Source organism: Octopus bimaculoides, chromosome 6 (genome assembly GCF_046866305.1).
Source record: "Octopus bimaculoides isolate indiv1 chromosome 6, ASM4686630v1, whole genome shotgun sequence".
Classification (NCBI taxonomy): domain Eukaryota; kingdom Metazoa; phylum Mollusca; class Cephalopoda; order Octopoda; family Octopodidae; genus Octopus; species Octopus bimaculoides.
Genome location: NC_142933.1, coordinates 97302394 through 97321077, shown reverse-complemented (window position 1 = coordinate 97321077; position 18684 = coordinate 97302394). Strand labels below are relative to the sequence as shown.

At 35.7% G+C, this 18684-nt stretch overlaps 1 protein-coding gene across 1 annotated transcript; it reads right to left on the bottom strand.

Annotated features, from left to right (window-relative positions):
* Window positions 1-6833: 6833 nt before the first annotated feature.
* LOC106878027 (RNA-binding protein NOB1) lies at window positions 6834-18667 on the bottom strand. Its single transcript, XM_014927108.3, has 8 exons — window positions 18507-18667; window positions 16622-16754; window positions 15901-16034; window positions 14508-14582; window positions 12927-13250; window positions 8294-8391; window positions 7677-7818; window positions 6834-7127 (listed from the first exon to the last, which is right to left on the bottom strand). The coding sequence occupies exons 1-8, from the start codon at window positions 18588-18590 to the stop codon at window positions 6858-6860; spliced, it is 1260 nt and encodes a 419-aa protein (XP_014782594.1). The 5' UTR covers window positions 18591-18667; the 3' UTR covers window positions 6834-6857.
* Window positions 18668-18684: the final 17 nt, after the last annotated feature.

The window sequence follows — 18684 nt, the reverse complement described above, 5'->3', positions numbered from 1 at the left end:
TTTTCTTGAGTACTGCCTAAAGAAGCTTATGAATTTTCGTTTGGAAGGATTTTTTTGTTTTGTTTTGCTTTGTTGGCTGTGAATTTGATTTGTTTATTTTAAGGAGTGTTTAGAGTTGTGACTGGCTTGATGTCTGTTGATGACAAAGCCACCTGACAAATGGTGTGTATATGTATATATGTGCTTTAACTGGTCAGGTACTATTTGATATCTGTTTTACAATAGTTCCATAGAGATAACATTTGTCAGCTGAGCTGTCAGAAAGGAGTGAATGGATGAAGCTAAGAGCTCCTATAAAGACAGAAAGTGGAAAGAAAAGAAAGCTGTGATGTCTGTTCTTAGATTGTATTTGTCTGTGATGTGACACACCAGATTATATTACTTTCACCAGTTGGGTGTTCTTCAGTTAACTAAATGCTGGATGACAGTCTATATACTCACTTAGGTTTACATATGGCAGTTCTTACTGCCTGAATACCATATCTGACATAATAAGGGGCTGGCATTGTAGATACTCTATGCATGGGGTTAAACTAGTCGACATTGAGTTAACAACTAACCCCAAAGTTTCTAAAATTGTATTTACCAACTGCTTCCATATTATCTTTGGCTCCTTTTAATCTTCCCAATCAGTTTATAATTACTGTGGAAGAAGACCTTGCTCTAAAATACCATTTGATGTTTTCTTTACCTATTCATGTTGAAAGAGACATTTAAACAATGTCCGTTCACTTGTCTTCAAAGTTTTCTCATCTCTTTCAGCTTTTTATGTGAGAAATCTCCATTTTAATGTAATTATTTCTGCATGTTCTCTAGCTTACCATTTAGAATCAGTTGGTTCTATTTTCTTAGCTGCCATCTTGCAACCCTGGCTGCTCAGAGACAGAAGTTTGTATATAATTCTTTGCCATAATGAATGCAGAATGAGAAGCACAACAATGAAGTACACAAGTAAAACATAAGCAACAACAAAAAAAAAATTGAATAATAAATTATAAACTTGTTTTTTTGATTTGTAAAATCAAAGAGAAAAAAAAAAGAAAGATTCCCTTAAAGCAAATGGTTTTGTTTTCTGATGACATTTGTTGACTAACATTGGCTAAAGTTATTGATATTGTTTATTTTATTATTTCAAACATTTTTTTTTTTCCTGGTTGAGTATTCTCAGTGATGAAGATTGGTTGGCATATATCCGTGGTTTGATCAAAGATTTTGTAAGGCTGGCATTGTCTTTATTCCTCTCACTTATTGCACCTTACAGTGGCCATGTCTCTTTACATATCTCCATCTGAGACATTTAGGCTGTCTTTTGTTTTTGACTAAATTCCCTGAAGTCTTTCTTTTTCTTTTTAAATATATACATATATTTTTAAATTCTTTTCTTTCTTTGATTCTTTCCCTCCCCCCCAAAACTCCCAGCTGTTGGCCAAAATAAACTGCTTGGGTTTACCTCTGGTTTGGTGTCAGCAACATTCATTGCAATGTCCATCATTAGCTGTCTAATACTGGAGGCCAATGCTATTAGTACTTCTCTTATCAGTTGTCTATGGTTCCAGCAATCAACTGCTGTTTCTAATAGTTCTCTGTTCTGTTGTCAGAAAGCAACAGTTATCTTCATCAAATGTTGGCCTTCATTAATAATATTTCTTGGTAAAAGAAAAAGGAAAAAAAAAAAAAATAATAATAAAAAGGAAAACCCCCAAAAAAGCAAAATCAAAATAATTGGAGAGAGACTGACAGAATTTTACCAGCAAAGAGTTGTGCATTAAATTAGATTTATATTTTATGAAGATATTTATTTTAATGTCTGTTTCCTCTATTTATTTATACTACTGGATCTCAATGGAGTCTCTTGATATCTGGTTTTTGTTATACTTTCTGCTGGTGTCTGTTTTCATTAAACATCTGAGTGATTGATTGTTATAAAATATATTCTATCCAGTTTGGTGCCCTTATTGATATCTGTAATATATTCCTCTGCCTATTCACAATCTGCTGTTACATTGGCTTTCTGGTTTGGAGACTGGCAGTAAAAGATTGAAAAACTAAAAAAGAGCCTTCTGAGTGTTTTCACAACTCAAGGTTTGTTGCCTGAATAAAATGATGGAAAATGTTTAGTTTCCAGTCCCTTGTTAACTTTCAACAATTCCCATATCTCTTGTTAATTAGATTTATATTGATAGCCCCAATACAATATCCTCTAAGAAGATTTGAAACACACTGTAAATACTTCTTTATTGGATTCTACTCCTACCCCACCAGTGACATATTCACGCCTGCATTTCCTATCTCTGGTAGTCTCAGCACCTTTAGTGCTACAGCAAATGGTGGCAAAAATAAAAAGAAAGTCACAGATCACTCTGTGAATTTTGATAGTGGTTCTTCTCAAAAGATTGACATCATGATTCTTTCTGCAGCAGTCAGTGTTGCAATTGACTAGGATTGACTATGATGAGGGTTTTTTTTTCTCTCTCTCTACATTTCAGAGCTCTTAAATGGCTTGATTTGGCATCTAACTGCTCTCAGACAGAATTCCACACCATTGACAGGACTTGTTACTTTAATTGAACCACTCTTTTTATATCTAATTTCAAAAAACTCTGCAACAATTGTTGCAATAAAAAAAAGAAAAAAAAAAGGCAAAGCATGCATCCATACATACACCCAAAAATATTAATAAATGAAACCATTTAAATTTTATATTCATTTCCTTTAAAGCAAATTTAGCCTTTAGTATTTCTAAATAACCATTTAATACTTTTTTTGTATTTTAGAGAAAAGATATTCTTCTTAGATAGGTGTTCAATTTGCCAACCTAGTGTCTTTAACTGTATTTTTTCCTCTGTGTTTATTTATTTTGTCTGCTCCCTGCTGCAGCTTTTTCTTCCTTGGGGGTTCTACAAAGCTTTGCAATACAAGAATTCCTCAGGAGGTAGAGATCACTGCTCCTCCCAAAGTTTTTGGTGATAGGAGTCCTTATCTTTTTTAGCAATTTTTTTTTTGTCCAGATGTTATTCTTGGACAGCCAACAATTGGAATTAAAAGCTCTTTTTTTTTTCTAAATAAAAACAAACAAATATAAATATCATTATTATTTTTTAAATCTCTTTACTATTTCTAAGTATTACAACTTCCTTTTCTCTCCCATCATTTGTGGATGGTCTACATTGATCCCTGATAATTATGAAATATTAATCAGTTCATGTCAGTGAAATATGGTCCAACAATGTAGAAAAATAATTTCAAAAAAATTGCAGCCTTAACTTTATGGAACTTTCTTTGGAGGGTGGTACTCCATCCTGGCTGCTCTTAATGGTTGTTTTTTAGAGGGTCTTTATATTTGAAATAAAGGCTTCTAAACCCAGCTTTGTTGTTGGTTTTTCTTAAAAAATTTTTTTTTTTAATAAACCATTTGGTTGAAAGTTCTGTTTATCATTTTCAGCTGGGCTATAATGGTACCCTGGGTTAAAGCAAAGTGCTTAAAGCCTAAAGGTGCAAGGAAAATAAGATTTTCAACTCTTGTGTGTTGAATATATTTTTAGATATTTTATAAGCAACATAAACCCTGTATCATTAATTAAAGAATATAACCACAGTGGGGGTGAAAACCCCACTCTGCTCTTGTTTAACCCCAGGACAACTCTCACTGAGCAAACCTGTGATCAGTCACTTCGGTGGTGATCACCTCATCTTTCTCCTTTGTGCAGAGGACTTAAAACCACTTGTCCAATGTGTCTTTTTCTTAAACAATAGGCTATGATTAGAAGGAAATTTGACTGCTTTTTCTAATGGCTTGAGTGCCCTCATAGGCTCTAATAAATGGTAAGTCTGTTAGTGTTAGGATATATTGGTGTGTTAACAGTTTACATTTCTGGAATCAGCGAAAATGCTTCTTATTGTGTCATGTGGCAAATAGTACACACGGGTTAAGGAAAATGATAAACTAGTAGAATTAATGCCCATGATGTTAGATATTAAAAAAAAAAAAAAGCTTGCAGTCACTAGCATGCATTACCTAGTATACATTTGTACTAATTGTTTTAGGTACCTATGTGGTCCTGAACAGACGTAGACAGCCCCTTGACTCAGTGGAACATTGAAGATGTGACAGTGAGAGAGCTGCACTGGCTGTCAGCTGGTACTCGTTTTTGCTTGAATAGACTGGAACAAAATGAAATGATGTGCTGTACTCAAGGACACTGTATACTGTCCAGTACAGGAATCAAACTTATGAACCTACGTTTGTGAGTGCAACATCTTTACATTCTGAGTTAAAAATTCCACTGAGGTCAAGTTTGCTTTTCATCCATTTGCGATCAATAAAATTAGTACTAGTTGAGCATGGGTTGATGTAGTCAACTCACTACTTTTCCCCAAATTGCTGGCCTTGTGCCAAAACTTGAAACCAATATTACCTATTGAATTTAAATATTATTAGAAATGGTTTAAATGACTCAACAAAAATGGGTTCTGATTAATCTAAGTCTTTACAGATTTTGGACTCTACACATTTTGAGGGTGGAGATAACGGGGAAAGTAAGTGGGGCTACTTTGGCTGCAAGCTAACAAATGATGAATAGGATGAAATGAAAGAATGGTTTCGGTAAATGGGTGCTAGTATAGTATGCGGTCTACCACGTTGTCAAACAGTATAGCCAGGGTTATCTACCTTAAACGTTCATCTTGTAAAGGAAACCAAGTTTTCCAATATACGAACATTAACAACAAATTCAACTGCAAGCTGAGCCTGAGTGAGATTTTAGAACTAATATTTTTCTTTGTCATGGATGTACCCATGACCACTGCAGTGACTCTAACAGGAAAATTTTAAAATACAGTAACTGACTGGTACAATATGTGCCGCGACGTGTGTGGATCCATAGTGTATCATGTACGACGAGGGAAGATGGTTGGAACAAACGATAATCCCATTCAGATCGACGAAAATACAATTGACGAAGAATGCTGAATAACGACAACACTCTTCTCTTCGAAGTCAGCGATGCAGAACAACGAAACAACAGGAATTGTGGACATGGAATTGATCGGCCGTGGGTTTTTGGTCTCAAACACAGCTCAGACTGTCGATACTTTTGTGTGGAACGGCGCGACGGGAACAGTCTGATCCCAATTATTGAAAGAGAATGTTTAACAAGTTCACATATCCATTCAGATGAGTGGCCCGCTTATAATAATTTAAATGCCATAGGTTATCACCATCTAACAGTGAACCATCAACGACATTATGTGGATCCAGTGACCGGAGTACACACTCAAGCCGTTGAGTGATCATGGTTAGATGCGAAAACTAATTCTGAAAAAAAAAGTCTCTAAGTTTTTAATCTCTGAAATATCTGAAAGATAAGGTAGATGACCTTGTTTGACACCGTGGTGGACTACATACTAAACTAGCACCGGTAAATGTCTCTTACTGCCGAGACTAATCAATTCCTTGAGTGAAACATGGTTGATAGGGTTTGTAAAAACTTAGAATATTTACTTATTATGCGTGTAAATAAAATGCATTGTTGCGATGTTTCTAAAAGAGAAGTCACTCGTCGAAGGGAGGTAACTAACGTGATTTTTATTTTCCTGATTGCTGACGTCGATAGAATTAACCATTGAAAGTGAAGCAGTAACATAGCACAGCCTAATTGGTGGAAGCCAATAAAAGAATGACTACTTTTAAGTAAGCCCAAGTAAAGCTAATGGCGGGGACATTCAACCATAGAAACAGAATAGTTATAAACAAGCATCACCATCATACAAGAAGAGTTCCCTTGTTTCCAGTCTTCCGTGAAAGGCATCCAGCTGTTGTAAATCTGCCTCAGTGAAATCCATCTGACCCATCGAAGCATGGCAAAATGGACATCAAACCGATGATGATTTCTTGAACTGCTTCTACATATTCACTCACTGCTCTAGTAATACTCTCTACTCTAAGCGTAAGGCCTGAAATTTGGATGGAAGGATGGTTTGTTGATTGTATTGACACCAATCCTCTGCTGGTATTTATTTTATCAACCCTGAAAGGATGAAAGGTGAATTTGAACTCTGTAAAGACAGATGAATTGCTGCGTTAACGATTCTGCCATTGGTGGTAATCTACTGATCTGCTGTTGTTGTATTAGCACTGTTTTCTTGCATGGGCACAAAGCCAAAGACATTTGAGGTAGGTATATTGTTGATTGTGGAGGCACATGGCCTAGTGGTTAGAGCAGTGGTTGAGGGATTGCAGGTTCAAATCTCAGACTGGGTGATGTGTGTATTTATGAGTGAAACATCACAACTCATTTCTACAGCTGAGTGAACTGGAGCAATGTGAAATAAAATGTCTTTCTCAAGAACACAATGCATAGCCCAGTCTGGGAATCAAACTCACTACATCATGATTGTGAGCCTGACGCTCTAACCACCGAGCCACGAGTCTTCACATGTGTATATATATATTTCATCATTGTTACTTAATGTTCATTTACAATACTGGCATGCACTGGATGGTTTGACAGGGTTCAATGTTCCATGCCAGGCTCCAGTGCTAGCTTTGGAATGGTTTCTATAACTGGGTGCATTTCCTATGCCAACCCCTTTACAACATGTATTGGGTGCTTTATTTGTCACACAGGAACTAGTGAGGTCACCAAGTAATTTGCAAACCAAAGTAAAGAAAAGGAAAGGAAAAAAAAACCCTACTTGATTGAGTGAGAGTGCATTTCAAAAATCAAGGCTAAAGTATGATAGAGGGAAGGTAAACCTGGAAAAATAGTTATCTAATCATTATTTTATTTAGGCAAACGATAAAAAAAAAAAAAAAAAAAAAACGAAACAGGAGAAAAATTTTAACAAGATTTAATTTATTATCTTTTCTTTTTGGAAAATCTTCTGACCCCTTCATTGGGGTTTTTTCTGTTCCATGGTTTAACCTCCTGTCCTATAATTCCAAGCTGTGCAGCTCTGCTGGTCAAGTCGTGGATTCTAAATGGAGATTGTCCAGCAACATAATTTTCATCAAAGACATTTAATCTCTGCAAAGCTTTCTTAGATGCCCGCTGTTGTGGGAGTCTCTGGTCTTCAAACAAGATAGGATTGTTAGAATGTTTGCCACCTTGGGGCAGTGGAAGGGAATACTGCAAGAAATCAAGTTAAAAAAGCTTTTAGCAAATGTAAGACTGTTAGAAATATTTACGTTTGTGGTGATATTTTTTGTGTCTCTGAACAAGACAGAACTCTGCTGCTTATTTTGACAGAATAATGCAAAAGGTCCTGCTTTTACTTCAGAATTAACAAGAGGATATTTAATTGTAAAGACAAATTACTCCCAAAAGAAATCTTTCACAACATTCTAGAATGGAAAAAGGTTTGAAAACTACCAAAAAAAAATAAATTTTATGTAGAAAATAATGAAAAAGATATGATACAAATTTATAAATTAAATGGAATAAAGAATAACAAAGGAAAAAGAAACAAAAATGCACTATATTAACACAATAAATAAAAAAAGTATTCTTGGTTGTAGAAAATAAAAGAGAAAAAGACCATAGTTTAAGATGGCACAGATCATAAATGAAACAACACTTTTATTATCTGTATTTCATAAAAAATTTCAGAGACAAGAAGTGGTTTTCTTTATCTCATTTTGCAGTCAGATGCAAAAGTATGTGAAGAGCCCAACTTACTTTAAGTCCACGGCAGTTCAGAAGACGCCTGGAACTGAAATGATATTGAATACTTCCATCATCTTTGACAGTCATAGAAATTCTCTTTAATGTTTTATTTCCACATGATGGACAAAACATCTTTGTAAGAACTGTACAGATTCTGCAAGAAGAAAAGAAGATAGTGATTAGAAGTAAGTTTATGCATAGGAAGAAATAGTTCTTGTGTAATTAAACTTCTTCCTATTTTAAAAGCCAACAAGAGAGCCCTCTATGTTGTTGTTTGACTTACAATAAATAGCAGCCAAACCAACTTCAAATCACATCCGGCTGACACACTGGATAATGTATTCCTACACACAATACATCTGAATAAAAGATGAAATTGTTACAGGTGGGGCAAATTTAATCGTAGGCTTAATCTATCAGGGTCAATCTGGAGTTATGTGAGGAAGTAAGACCATTTCACATGCCTGCCTTCTCAAGGACATAAATAAAGTGATTTATCTTGAACTAAGAAATAAAATCAGACAACATTTAGTAAGAACCCACTTCTATGATACTCAAAATAATAAAGGCAATACAAGCATGTTTTATAAATGCTTTCTTTCATCATTTATTTAACTGAAAAAACTTACTTCATACAAGCTGAACACCTGAGTACATAACTCTTTGCTTGTTTGATGAGAAGACCATCGACTGACAGAACATTCAAACCCATTTGAATAAGGACATTCTGAAAATTAAAATAAAATAAAATCTTAAAGGTACACAAGAAAGGATTTCAACTATATGTTATTAATATTACTTAAAGCTGGCAGAATTGTTAGCATGCCAGGTAAAATCTGCTGTTATGTTCTGAGTTCAACTTGGCCTTTCATCCCTTTTGGGGTCGATAAAATAAGTACCAGTTATGCAGAGGTTGATGCAATCAACTAGCCACCTTCTCCCCAAATTTCCAAGGCCTTGTGCCTAGAGTAAAAATAATTTACATTACTTAACCAGGATATATCAATCGACTTAATTACATAATAATTGGTAGCTTTTTCCCAGCAGAGTCTGTTAAGCATCATTACCATCACCGTTTTAACATCCACTTTTTCATGATAGTATGAGTCAGATGCTCTTCCTATCGACAACCCTTATCTGTTTCAAAGCAAGGCTGGAAACAGGTACCAATGGCCGGGCATACTTCCATGGAAGATTGGAAATGAATGAAATCACTTGCATGATGATGATGATGCTTGTTTACAACTATTGTGCCATGTCAGAACAAGACACACACACAATGACAAGGTTCTTTCAGTTTCTGACTACCAAATCTACTCAAAGGTCTTGGTCAGCCCTGGGCTATAGTAGAAGACACTTGCCCAAGGTGTTGTGCAGTGGGACTGAACCTGAAACTATTTGGTTGCAAAGTGAGCTTCTTAACAACAACAGCCATACTTGGAAACAATTTTTTTTTTTGAACAAATGAGACACTATAACTGGTTTATATACAAAGAAAATTCTGAAACAGGATATTGAAATAGTTATAACTGGGTCAAACCAGTTAATGGGCAGTAATAAAAGAAGCATTCATGGAGGTAAGTGAAAATGGCAAACAATATTCAGGAATGAAAGAAATGAGAACCAATCCCATAAAACCACACATGGCCACAATTCAATGACTAAAAGTATACAAAATAAACTGATTAAAAGGTGATAGGCATTATTGGTGAGAATAAAATATTTTGGAAACAGAAAAAAATAAATACATGAGATTGATAAATATTGGTTCTAAATTTTGGCACAAGGCCAGCAATTTGAGGGTAGGGGATACATCAATTACATTTACCCCAGTACTCAACTGGTACTTATTTCATTGACCCCCGAAAGGATGAAAGGCTTGGTGTAATTTGAACTCAGAGTGTAAGGATGGATGAAATGCCAATAAGCATTTTACCTTGCATGTTAATGATTCTGCCAGCTCGTCACCTTTGAGATAGATATTAGAAGATAAATGTGTGTGGACTTAAGTGAGTGAATTTATTACATTTTTAAACAGAAGAGAAGAGACAAAGTTACCATTCAGATACTGATTAGTAATTAGAAAATTCCAATAATCCGGGTAAAGTATTTCAGATACCCACTATATGTTCAGGGTTTTTCAAGAATCGGAAACAACAGTGGGATGGCTTAATAAAAAAAGAAAATTATCTTGATTTTAAACAAATAAGAAGACTGTCTATAGTTTGTAAACAACATAAACGGCAGATTTTATATTCATATTCTTATCAATTATATTACCACATGAATTGTAAATAACTTAAAAGAAAAAGAAAATAAAGCTTTGGGCCAGACGTGCCAAGCTAAGTAAAATTGCTGTCATCCATACATACAGGCTTGTCCTTTACACGTGCCAATGTCACATAAATGCGCACGTGCTGGTGCTGCGTAAACACACCCATGCTGGTGGCATGTGAAAAACACTCAGCACACTCTGAAAGGGTATTCAGCCATAGAGACGATACCACAGTAGACAAATGGAGTCTGGCCAGCTTCATGTCAAACTGCCCCAGCCATGCTAGCATGGAAAAAGGATGTTAGATGATGATGATTAAAAACATAAGACAAAAAAAGACAAAACAAAAAAAACATAACCTATCTACTTCTCTTCCCAACCATATGGTTTCAGATTCAATCCTACTGCATAGCCTCTTGGGCAAGTGTCTTCTGCTACAGCCCTGAGTAAATTTGGTACTCCTGTGCCGGTGGCAAGTAAAAAGCACCCACTACACTCTTGGAGGGGTTGGCATTAGGAAGGGCATCCAGCTGTAGAAACTTTGCCAGATAAGATTGGAGCCTGGTGCAGCCACTGGCTCTCCAGACCTCAGTCAAACTGCTCAACCCATGCCAGCATGGAAAATGGACGTTAAACGATGACGATGATGATAAATTGAAAGAACATCATATATATGTGCGTGTATGTTTACATCACTTGTATCTGTAGGCTTCCCTCTTGCATGTTACATTTGGTTCTTCTTATGACCAACCTTTCTCTCAATACATTTGCACTTTGCTGTACATGTGCACTGATGTTGCACATCCAACGGAGCATACTACCTTCATTTCTCTCCAGCCTACACATGTCTTCTGCATTCAGAGTCCATGTCTCACTACCATGGAGTGTAGCTATTTGCACACAAGCATCATATAGGTCTAGCTTTCACTCTGAGAGAGAGTTCTTTTGTTGCAATTATAATTTAGTTTTATGTACTGTAGAATTAATCCATGGAGAAGCTCAGTGCATTTGTCAATGAAAATATCACAGGAAAGAATTACAAGATGGATCTTTGAGCCAAGCCAATTGACAGGAGGAGAACTAGAAGTAGGCCAAGAAGGAGATGGTTGGATAATACCCACCGTCTCAGTTAGTCAAGTACGGGAATCCAAGCAGAAGGTGCAATGAAAATTGCTTCAGACAGGACCCAATGGAAGAGGTGCCTGAGGAATCTATCCTAACAACAGGAATAGTTGGCGGAGAAGATGAATGGATAAACAGTTATATTTTTTTGACTAGTGACAATAAGTGTAGCATCAGGCTTTTACCATAGACAAAACTTAAGTTATAAAATGATTAAACAGCATAAGAACTTTATGATGACCACGTATAAAAAGTTAGCAGGCTTTGATAACAGAACCTGATACAACAGTGTGTAAAGATTCAATAGATTAAAGAGAGAGAGAGAGAGAAAAGAAAGAGGAGAGCTTAAATAAAGCACTAATAAATGTAATAATCTCACTGCTGAATGAATATATAAACCAAAGTTGTTGAGCAGGTTTTAACAAAACTAATAATAAACAATACCTCAACAAAAGAAAATTTTGTTAAATAGAAAGATTTAAATCCATCATCTTGGCTTTGTTATGGCATCCACCTACACATATATTTAAACCGAGTGATTCAGAAATGCATGTTTGTCCACTGGTGATGCAGGCTGGCCATTACTTCGTCTACACAAATGATTGGGCTTTATGTGCCTGTAGATGGCTAACGAGGTATGAAAATAATGGTCATATGGTCTTTGGATACATTTGATGTGCTGACTGATGGGGCCATGCAGAACTCAGATTTAGTTTCTCCTGCCTAGATGTTGCAGGTCATAGAGAAAATACCCATTCCCTCATGAAGATTTTGCACTTTTCCTGATGAAGGTGCAACATAGGGGTCTGTTCTCAGAATTCTGTGTCAATGCCCATGGCTTTTAAAGTTATGTTCAGGCTAGCCTTCAGTACTTTTTCTGATCATTGACTGTTCTATTCGCTACAGCAAACTTGCCATACAGTAGTTATTTTGGTATGTGTATATCATTCATGTGGTCAGATGAACTTGGTTATTTTGCAACACAGCATGCATTTATAGGAATCCATACATGCTATGTTTTGGTCTTATATGATCTTATTAGCAAAGTACATTCTACTCAGTTGGCAATACTAATTATGATCACTCCTAGTCTCGATGAGTAAAATATGCTTTGCTGAAGGGGTCTAATAACACCAAAACATGCTCATTACATTCACTAGTTGGCTTTGAAGACCCATTCTGCTCCTTAACTGCATCCTCCCACTCAACATTTCAACATCCACTTTTCTATGATTGCATGAATGAGGAAGAATTAATTGAGGCAGATTTTCTATGGTTGGGTGTCATTCCTGTTGACAACTCTGTTTTCCAAATAAGGTAATATTTCCCCATGGCCAGAAATTTTTGCACAGCAGACCGGAAACAAAGAACATAGCTTGAATAGCGGTGATACTTTATTCATGTGTATTGCACAATATATAAACAAAGAATCACACATACACACACACACACATGGCAGGCTTCTTCGGTTGCTGTCTACCAATCCAATCACAAGGCTTTGGTTGGCCTGGGGCTTTAGTTTATACTTGCTCAAAGACTGAACCTGAAACCTTGTAGTTGAGAAGTGAACTTCTTAACTCCACAGCAAAGCCTGTCCCTATTTTAACCAAAAAAACAAATGGAATGGTAACAGCGAGAATGTTTTGACCACACACAGACCAGACCAGTGTTATGCAAGGGTAAACAAACAGCTACAAGTTTTAGTCAACTGTACCTGCAATTAAAAATGTATTTCTCATTGTGGTGTATGTCAAAAATAAACACTCTGAAGGAATAGTGAAAAAGAAAACCAAATCAAGATAGAAAAAAAGTGAGAAATCTAAGAGCGGTAAAGTATTGATTCATAAATTAAAACAGTGACAAACCTGCATTGCAAAATCTGATGTTAAACAACCGACTGTTACATTAACAGGTTCTATTTTCTCAGGCTCAATTTTCTGTTTTAGTGAACCAATGTTCTCTGGTGTAATCCATCCTTCGTCATCATCATCATCGTCACCATCCTCTCTATCATTTTCATTATTGTTTTCTCCATTCTCATCATTATCTGATTCCTCTTCTTCACTGGAAACTGGTTCAATATATTTTTCAGAAAGCACGTCTCCTTGTTCTAATCTTTCATTTTGTATTGAATCATTTTCAGGTGCATCCAAATTTTTCTCTTCATCTTTATCTACTGTTTCATGGTTCTACAAAAAATAAAATAAAATTATATATATATCTTTTCTTTTATTTGTTTCAGTCATTTGACAGTTATGTTATATTCTGTTAACATGTACAGTATAAAGCTTGTCCACCTTCAGATTTCACCTTGTAGTAGTACTAAATGTACTTCCAGATTTGCATCTGGGCGTCTGTAGTGTGTAACTAGATAACTGACACCAACATCATCATCGTTTAACGTCCGCTTTCCATGCTAGCATGGGTTGGACGATTTGACTGAGGACTGGTGCAACCGGATAGCAACACCAGGCTCCAATCTAATTTGGCAGAGTTTCTACAGCTGGATGCCCTTCCTAACGCCAACCACTCAGAGAGTGTAGTGGGTGCTTTTACGTGTCACCCTCACGAAAACGGCCACGCTCGAAATGGTGTCTTTTATGTGCCACCCGCACAAGAGCCAGTCCAGGGGCACTGGCAACGATCTCGCTCGAAAACCCTACAAGGCCAGTCAGGCGGTACTGGCAACGGTCACGCTCAGGATGGTACATCTTATGTGCCACCCGCACAAGAGCCAGTCCAGGGGCACTGGCAACGATCTCACTTGACTTGCCGGGTCTTCTTACACACAACACATTTCCAAAGGTCTCGGTCAGTAGCAACATATTCAATTATATATATGTGCACATCCTTGAATGTTTATTTTTGCATGTCTTCACATAAGCAGTGTATAGGCAGATGGTATTATGATTATGTCCAGTAGCTTGTTAGCACAAGTCAGTTATTTGAAAATTGAAAGTCTTAGTTCCACATTCCTTTTCGGGGCTGCAATTCCAAATTTGGTTTAGAGTAAGGCTAAAAATATTTTTTTTCTTTCAGAAGTAATCCTTAACCTTTAACTGCACTGGACTTGAAGTTCCCTTGTGTTCTCTTTTGCCACTAGGTAAGCTGACATGGAAAGTGATCAGCTGAAACCCTTGGGTATTTTCTCAAGCTCCTAAGGGCTAAGATTTTGAGTGACAGTTTCCAGAAAATGAGAAATTTCCATTTCATTAATTTTTATAAGCATCTGGTTACAAAATTCAGGATTTGGATATAGATTGCAAGATTAACCGACCAAACTATTATAAGGTAGACATAACATCAGATCCAATACAAAGCTGAGAAAGAAAGCTCACATTTACTTTAGAGTTCAGTGGTTAGTATTAAAATAGAGAATATTTGATTGTAGAATGACTTGTTCAGGCAATTCATAGGTAACTATCAAAGGAAAACAACAACTATACCTGTTTAGTATCTAAATAAAAACCAGCAATATCAGTTACTTTTCCGAGTGGGTTTCTTGCATTGATCCAGTTGGTCTTGAAACAAAAAAGAAAAACGAAACTATTGTATTGTCTGAAGTGTTTAATAGTCTTTTTATGAAATATACTTTCACTCGCATTACTACGGGTGAAACAGACAAAGAGAGAAGGTAAACTGGCCTAGTAGCAAAAAAAGGTAAAGAAAAACGAAAGTTATTATTGTACTTTAGTAATTTTATGAAGGACCATCCAGACTCACTAAGTTCTGAGGTGGTAAGACAATGATATCTTGGTTCTAAAGGTGCTTTGACCTCGAAGTGATTAGATTTAGAACTCATTAAAATAATTCCATTCTGCATCTTTATACAATCTTCTTAGTTCTTCGGGCTTAAATCAAGTATAATATCCAGTAACCAATATTTGTTGTGCTTGTTGGAATAACACCGAGAAATTTGTCTTCCACATAATGGCTCAAAGGAGAATATGTGGAATTTGTTACCAGTATTTAACGAGAATGCATGCAATAGAAAGGAATTTAATTTTTTCGTAAAGAAAGTCTGTATAAAGAAAAATATGATATATAGGCAACCCATGCTAGCATGGAAAACGGATGTTAAATGATGATGAAGGGAGCAAGAAATAGGTAGAACACTAGGAAGCAAAACAAAACCCACTAGAACCTCAGTGAACTATTCATGGAATGTTTTAGGAGTGGGGAGAATTAAAGAGTTCACAATAAGTTTGTGTCTTGAAGACTGTTTCATATAGCTTGCCATTTGCCAGAAGACAGAAATCTTTTGTTACAAACTGAGAAAATCCCTGAATTTCTCCTCCCTTTCTTACTCTTATTACTAAAGTTTCACTAATCCACTCTAGCACCAATTATGCAGCTTAAATATGAGAATTATCTAATATTTCTTCCCTTCCTGCTCACTACTCATGTCCATCAAAACCAACTGGAGGCCAACCTCTGTGTCAGTCATCTAGAATCACCACAGTATATCTTGTGTACACTTTGTTTGTACAGAGTATATATTGGTGAGTTCCAACTAAGTCTTTTACAACATGAATATAGTAGTGCTTGAACTTTACTGTGTTGATATTCAAGCAAACACTTAAATTTCCAATAATTCTAGACCAGTGCTTCTTTAACTTTTCATTCATGACCCCATTTTTCATCATGCGATTTTTCGTGACCCCCCAGGTATTAAATATGTGTTTGTGAAATAACATACCAGCTGAAATTCAAGTATTTGAATTCAATTTTTGTGACCCCATTTGGGGTTGAGGCCCATAGTTTAAGAAGCGCTGCTCTAGACTAACGCACACACACACCCACACGCATTTATAAATTCGATAAAAAAAAAAAAAATACCTTTCTTGTGGGCTCTGTTTTTATATGAGCATCACCATTTTGCTCCTTTTCTAATTGGTAGGTTAAAGCAATGAGACGAAGATCTACAGCAGATAAACTCCGGTAATCACCAGTTTTCTTAGAAAATTCAGTGACTGGAAATATAAACATTGTGGAAGAAGTTAGGAAAAAGTAAAAAAAAAAAAACAATATGCTTGAAGAAAATAGGATCATTGGCTCAAAGGATGAGTTCAAACTATTGCAAATCTTTGGTGATAATAATATGCAACAGTGTACGCATGTGTGTGTGAGACAGGGAGGTAGGGAGGGAGGCAATTTTGTAAATGTAGATATTTGCATGAAGTATTTCAGAGTATCATGCATTATTTATTAATGAATACAAGCCTAGAAGCTGATTCATAAATTTTAGGATTACAATCTTCAATAAGTATTGTATGGGGCTCAGAATTAAGTACTACGCAACAGCTATTTGAACCTCTCATCCCCACAAGCTAGAATACGAACAGAATGACAAAAACCACTGGTGGAAATATCTGTTACTCCATAAGTCTAAGTTTTCAAAATGTTTTTTTTTTTATAATGTATAAAGTTTAGTGGCTGCAATAAAATTATCCAAGAAAAAATTTTAAAATCTCAAATGTAAACATCTAAAATTTTATTTAAGAAAATGTGAGACTAAGTTAGGGAAAAATAAAATAAACACAAATGAAAATTAATATACCTCTATGAATAGCTTCATTGTTTGGTTCTTGAAACAATATTTCATAAGGCAAAACTTGCAGCCTATCTCTGGTGTTTTTGTCGATAACTTCAGAAAGAACTTCTTTGATAGTGTAAATATTTTCTCCAATGCGCTGAATAATTAAAATCGAATACAAATATTTGAATCCTGAATTCTTTTAAGGGCAAAAGAAATGAAATTGTTTAAAGAGCAAAAACAATACAAAATGAATGGTTACATGTTTAGATACGAGGTTTCATAAAAACAGAACTACAACATGTATCAATTTGGCATTTAATCTCCTTCAAAGTAGTCCTCTTCGGAAGCTACACACTCAATCCAGAGCTGTTTCCACTGAAGGAATCATTCCTGGAACTCGTTTTCTGGGATAATCAGCAGCTGCCTCATTGCATTCACTTTGATTTTTGGAAAGAGGAAAAAATCACAAGGGGCGAGATCTAGGGAATATGGTGGCTGTTGGACTATATTTTAGTGTACACCATCTGTCCACTGTTTAGTTTAACTGGTACTACTTAAATAGAGGTACCGACGCCGGTAGAGACGGACTATATGTAATCTGAACCTTTCGCCCCCTTATTTATTAATTTTTTTTTACGGAATCCCACGTTTTAGGCTATGGAGATTCCGATTCTGAAAAAAATTGTTTTGAAAAATTTCACCCCCCCCCCACCAAGCAGGCTATTTACAGGCTAGAAATAACAGCCAAATCTCACAAAACTAGTGTTAGGGTTAGGGTTTGAGTAGTACCGTTTTAACTTCCCAGTTGCCAGGACTCAGTGGAAATGGTTATGTTTAATTGCCTTTAGTCAGTGTTTAATTGTATACTTAATAGCATACCAACAGGCCTAGAATTAAAAATGAATCATTTTTGACGTCAATAATTACTCTCTTTCAAATAGCAGTTCATGTATTCGTGTACTGTGATAGTCATTATTTTTATTATTTCTAAGGATGAGCACTACAGCCTCCATCGGTGCTTATCTCTAGATTTGTGTATACGCTCATCTGAAGGCCTTGTGTATCGATTTCAAATCGTTAATGATCTTTTCTGGTAAATAGGTTTTATATAGAACTAACGTATATATGGTTTGTAAGACAAAGATTTTGCATTTAGTTCTGGTTTTACCGAGGGGCTTCATAAACATGTTTTAAAACTTGGGTAGTAAGGAGTAACGTCAATTTTATTACTCAGAGAAATAAAGGGCCAAACATTACAAAACCCCATTTTGGTATCTTTAAGTTATAAACCAAACTTTCAATTTAAAAAAGGGACCATAGACATATTTGTAATGAGATGAGGAGTTATTACAAGTTACGAAGGCTAGTGCATAAAAGATTGAAAGTGAAAATGATGAATGCAGAGCATTGATGTACACCATCTATTTTACAAACTCTTTTTTAAAATTCACTTGCAATGCCAATTTTGCTTTATGATACCCATTCGTAGTTCACTCCACTCTTATGGAGCCATTCACCTACTCATAATTTTCTCAGTGCTCAAGACTGAATAAGAGTTAGTGTCAAAGGCATTTTACAGATTTAACAAATAACCACGTACAGCTGTTCTTGGTTAACAATTTCATTTATATAGTAAATTATCTGATACGTTTAATAATCTTTTTAAGTTTTCTGAATAAGTCGTTTCGACCTCTTACATAACGAAATGAAAGTAATGTTTTAATCAAACGTTTCGCCACAAAATTCTCAAGTATATTCTAAAAGTTTTAGCACATGTTTCAGTCGTGGCATGCAAGCAAAAGGCACGTGGAGCAAATCAATCAGCAATAGTTATTTTACATGTGGAAAAGAACCTTTAGACATTTTACGATGTAATTTCATAACGTTTCAAAAAGGAATGACTTACGTCTATAGGAGCATTCTTGATAAAAGCTCCGGAATCAACAATAACAAACTTGACTTTCTTTCGATTTAATTGATCAGACGCCATTTTCGAGATCTCGTGTAAAGTTTAGAGATGAGAGCTCCAACCGGAAATGACGTCAACGACCCTCCTCCTTCAACTTTCTCACCTTAACTTGTGT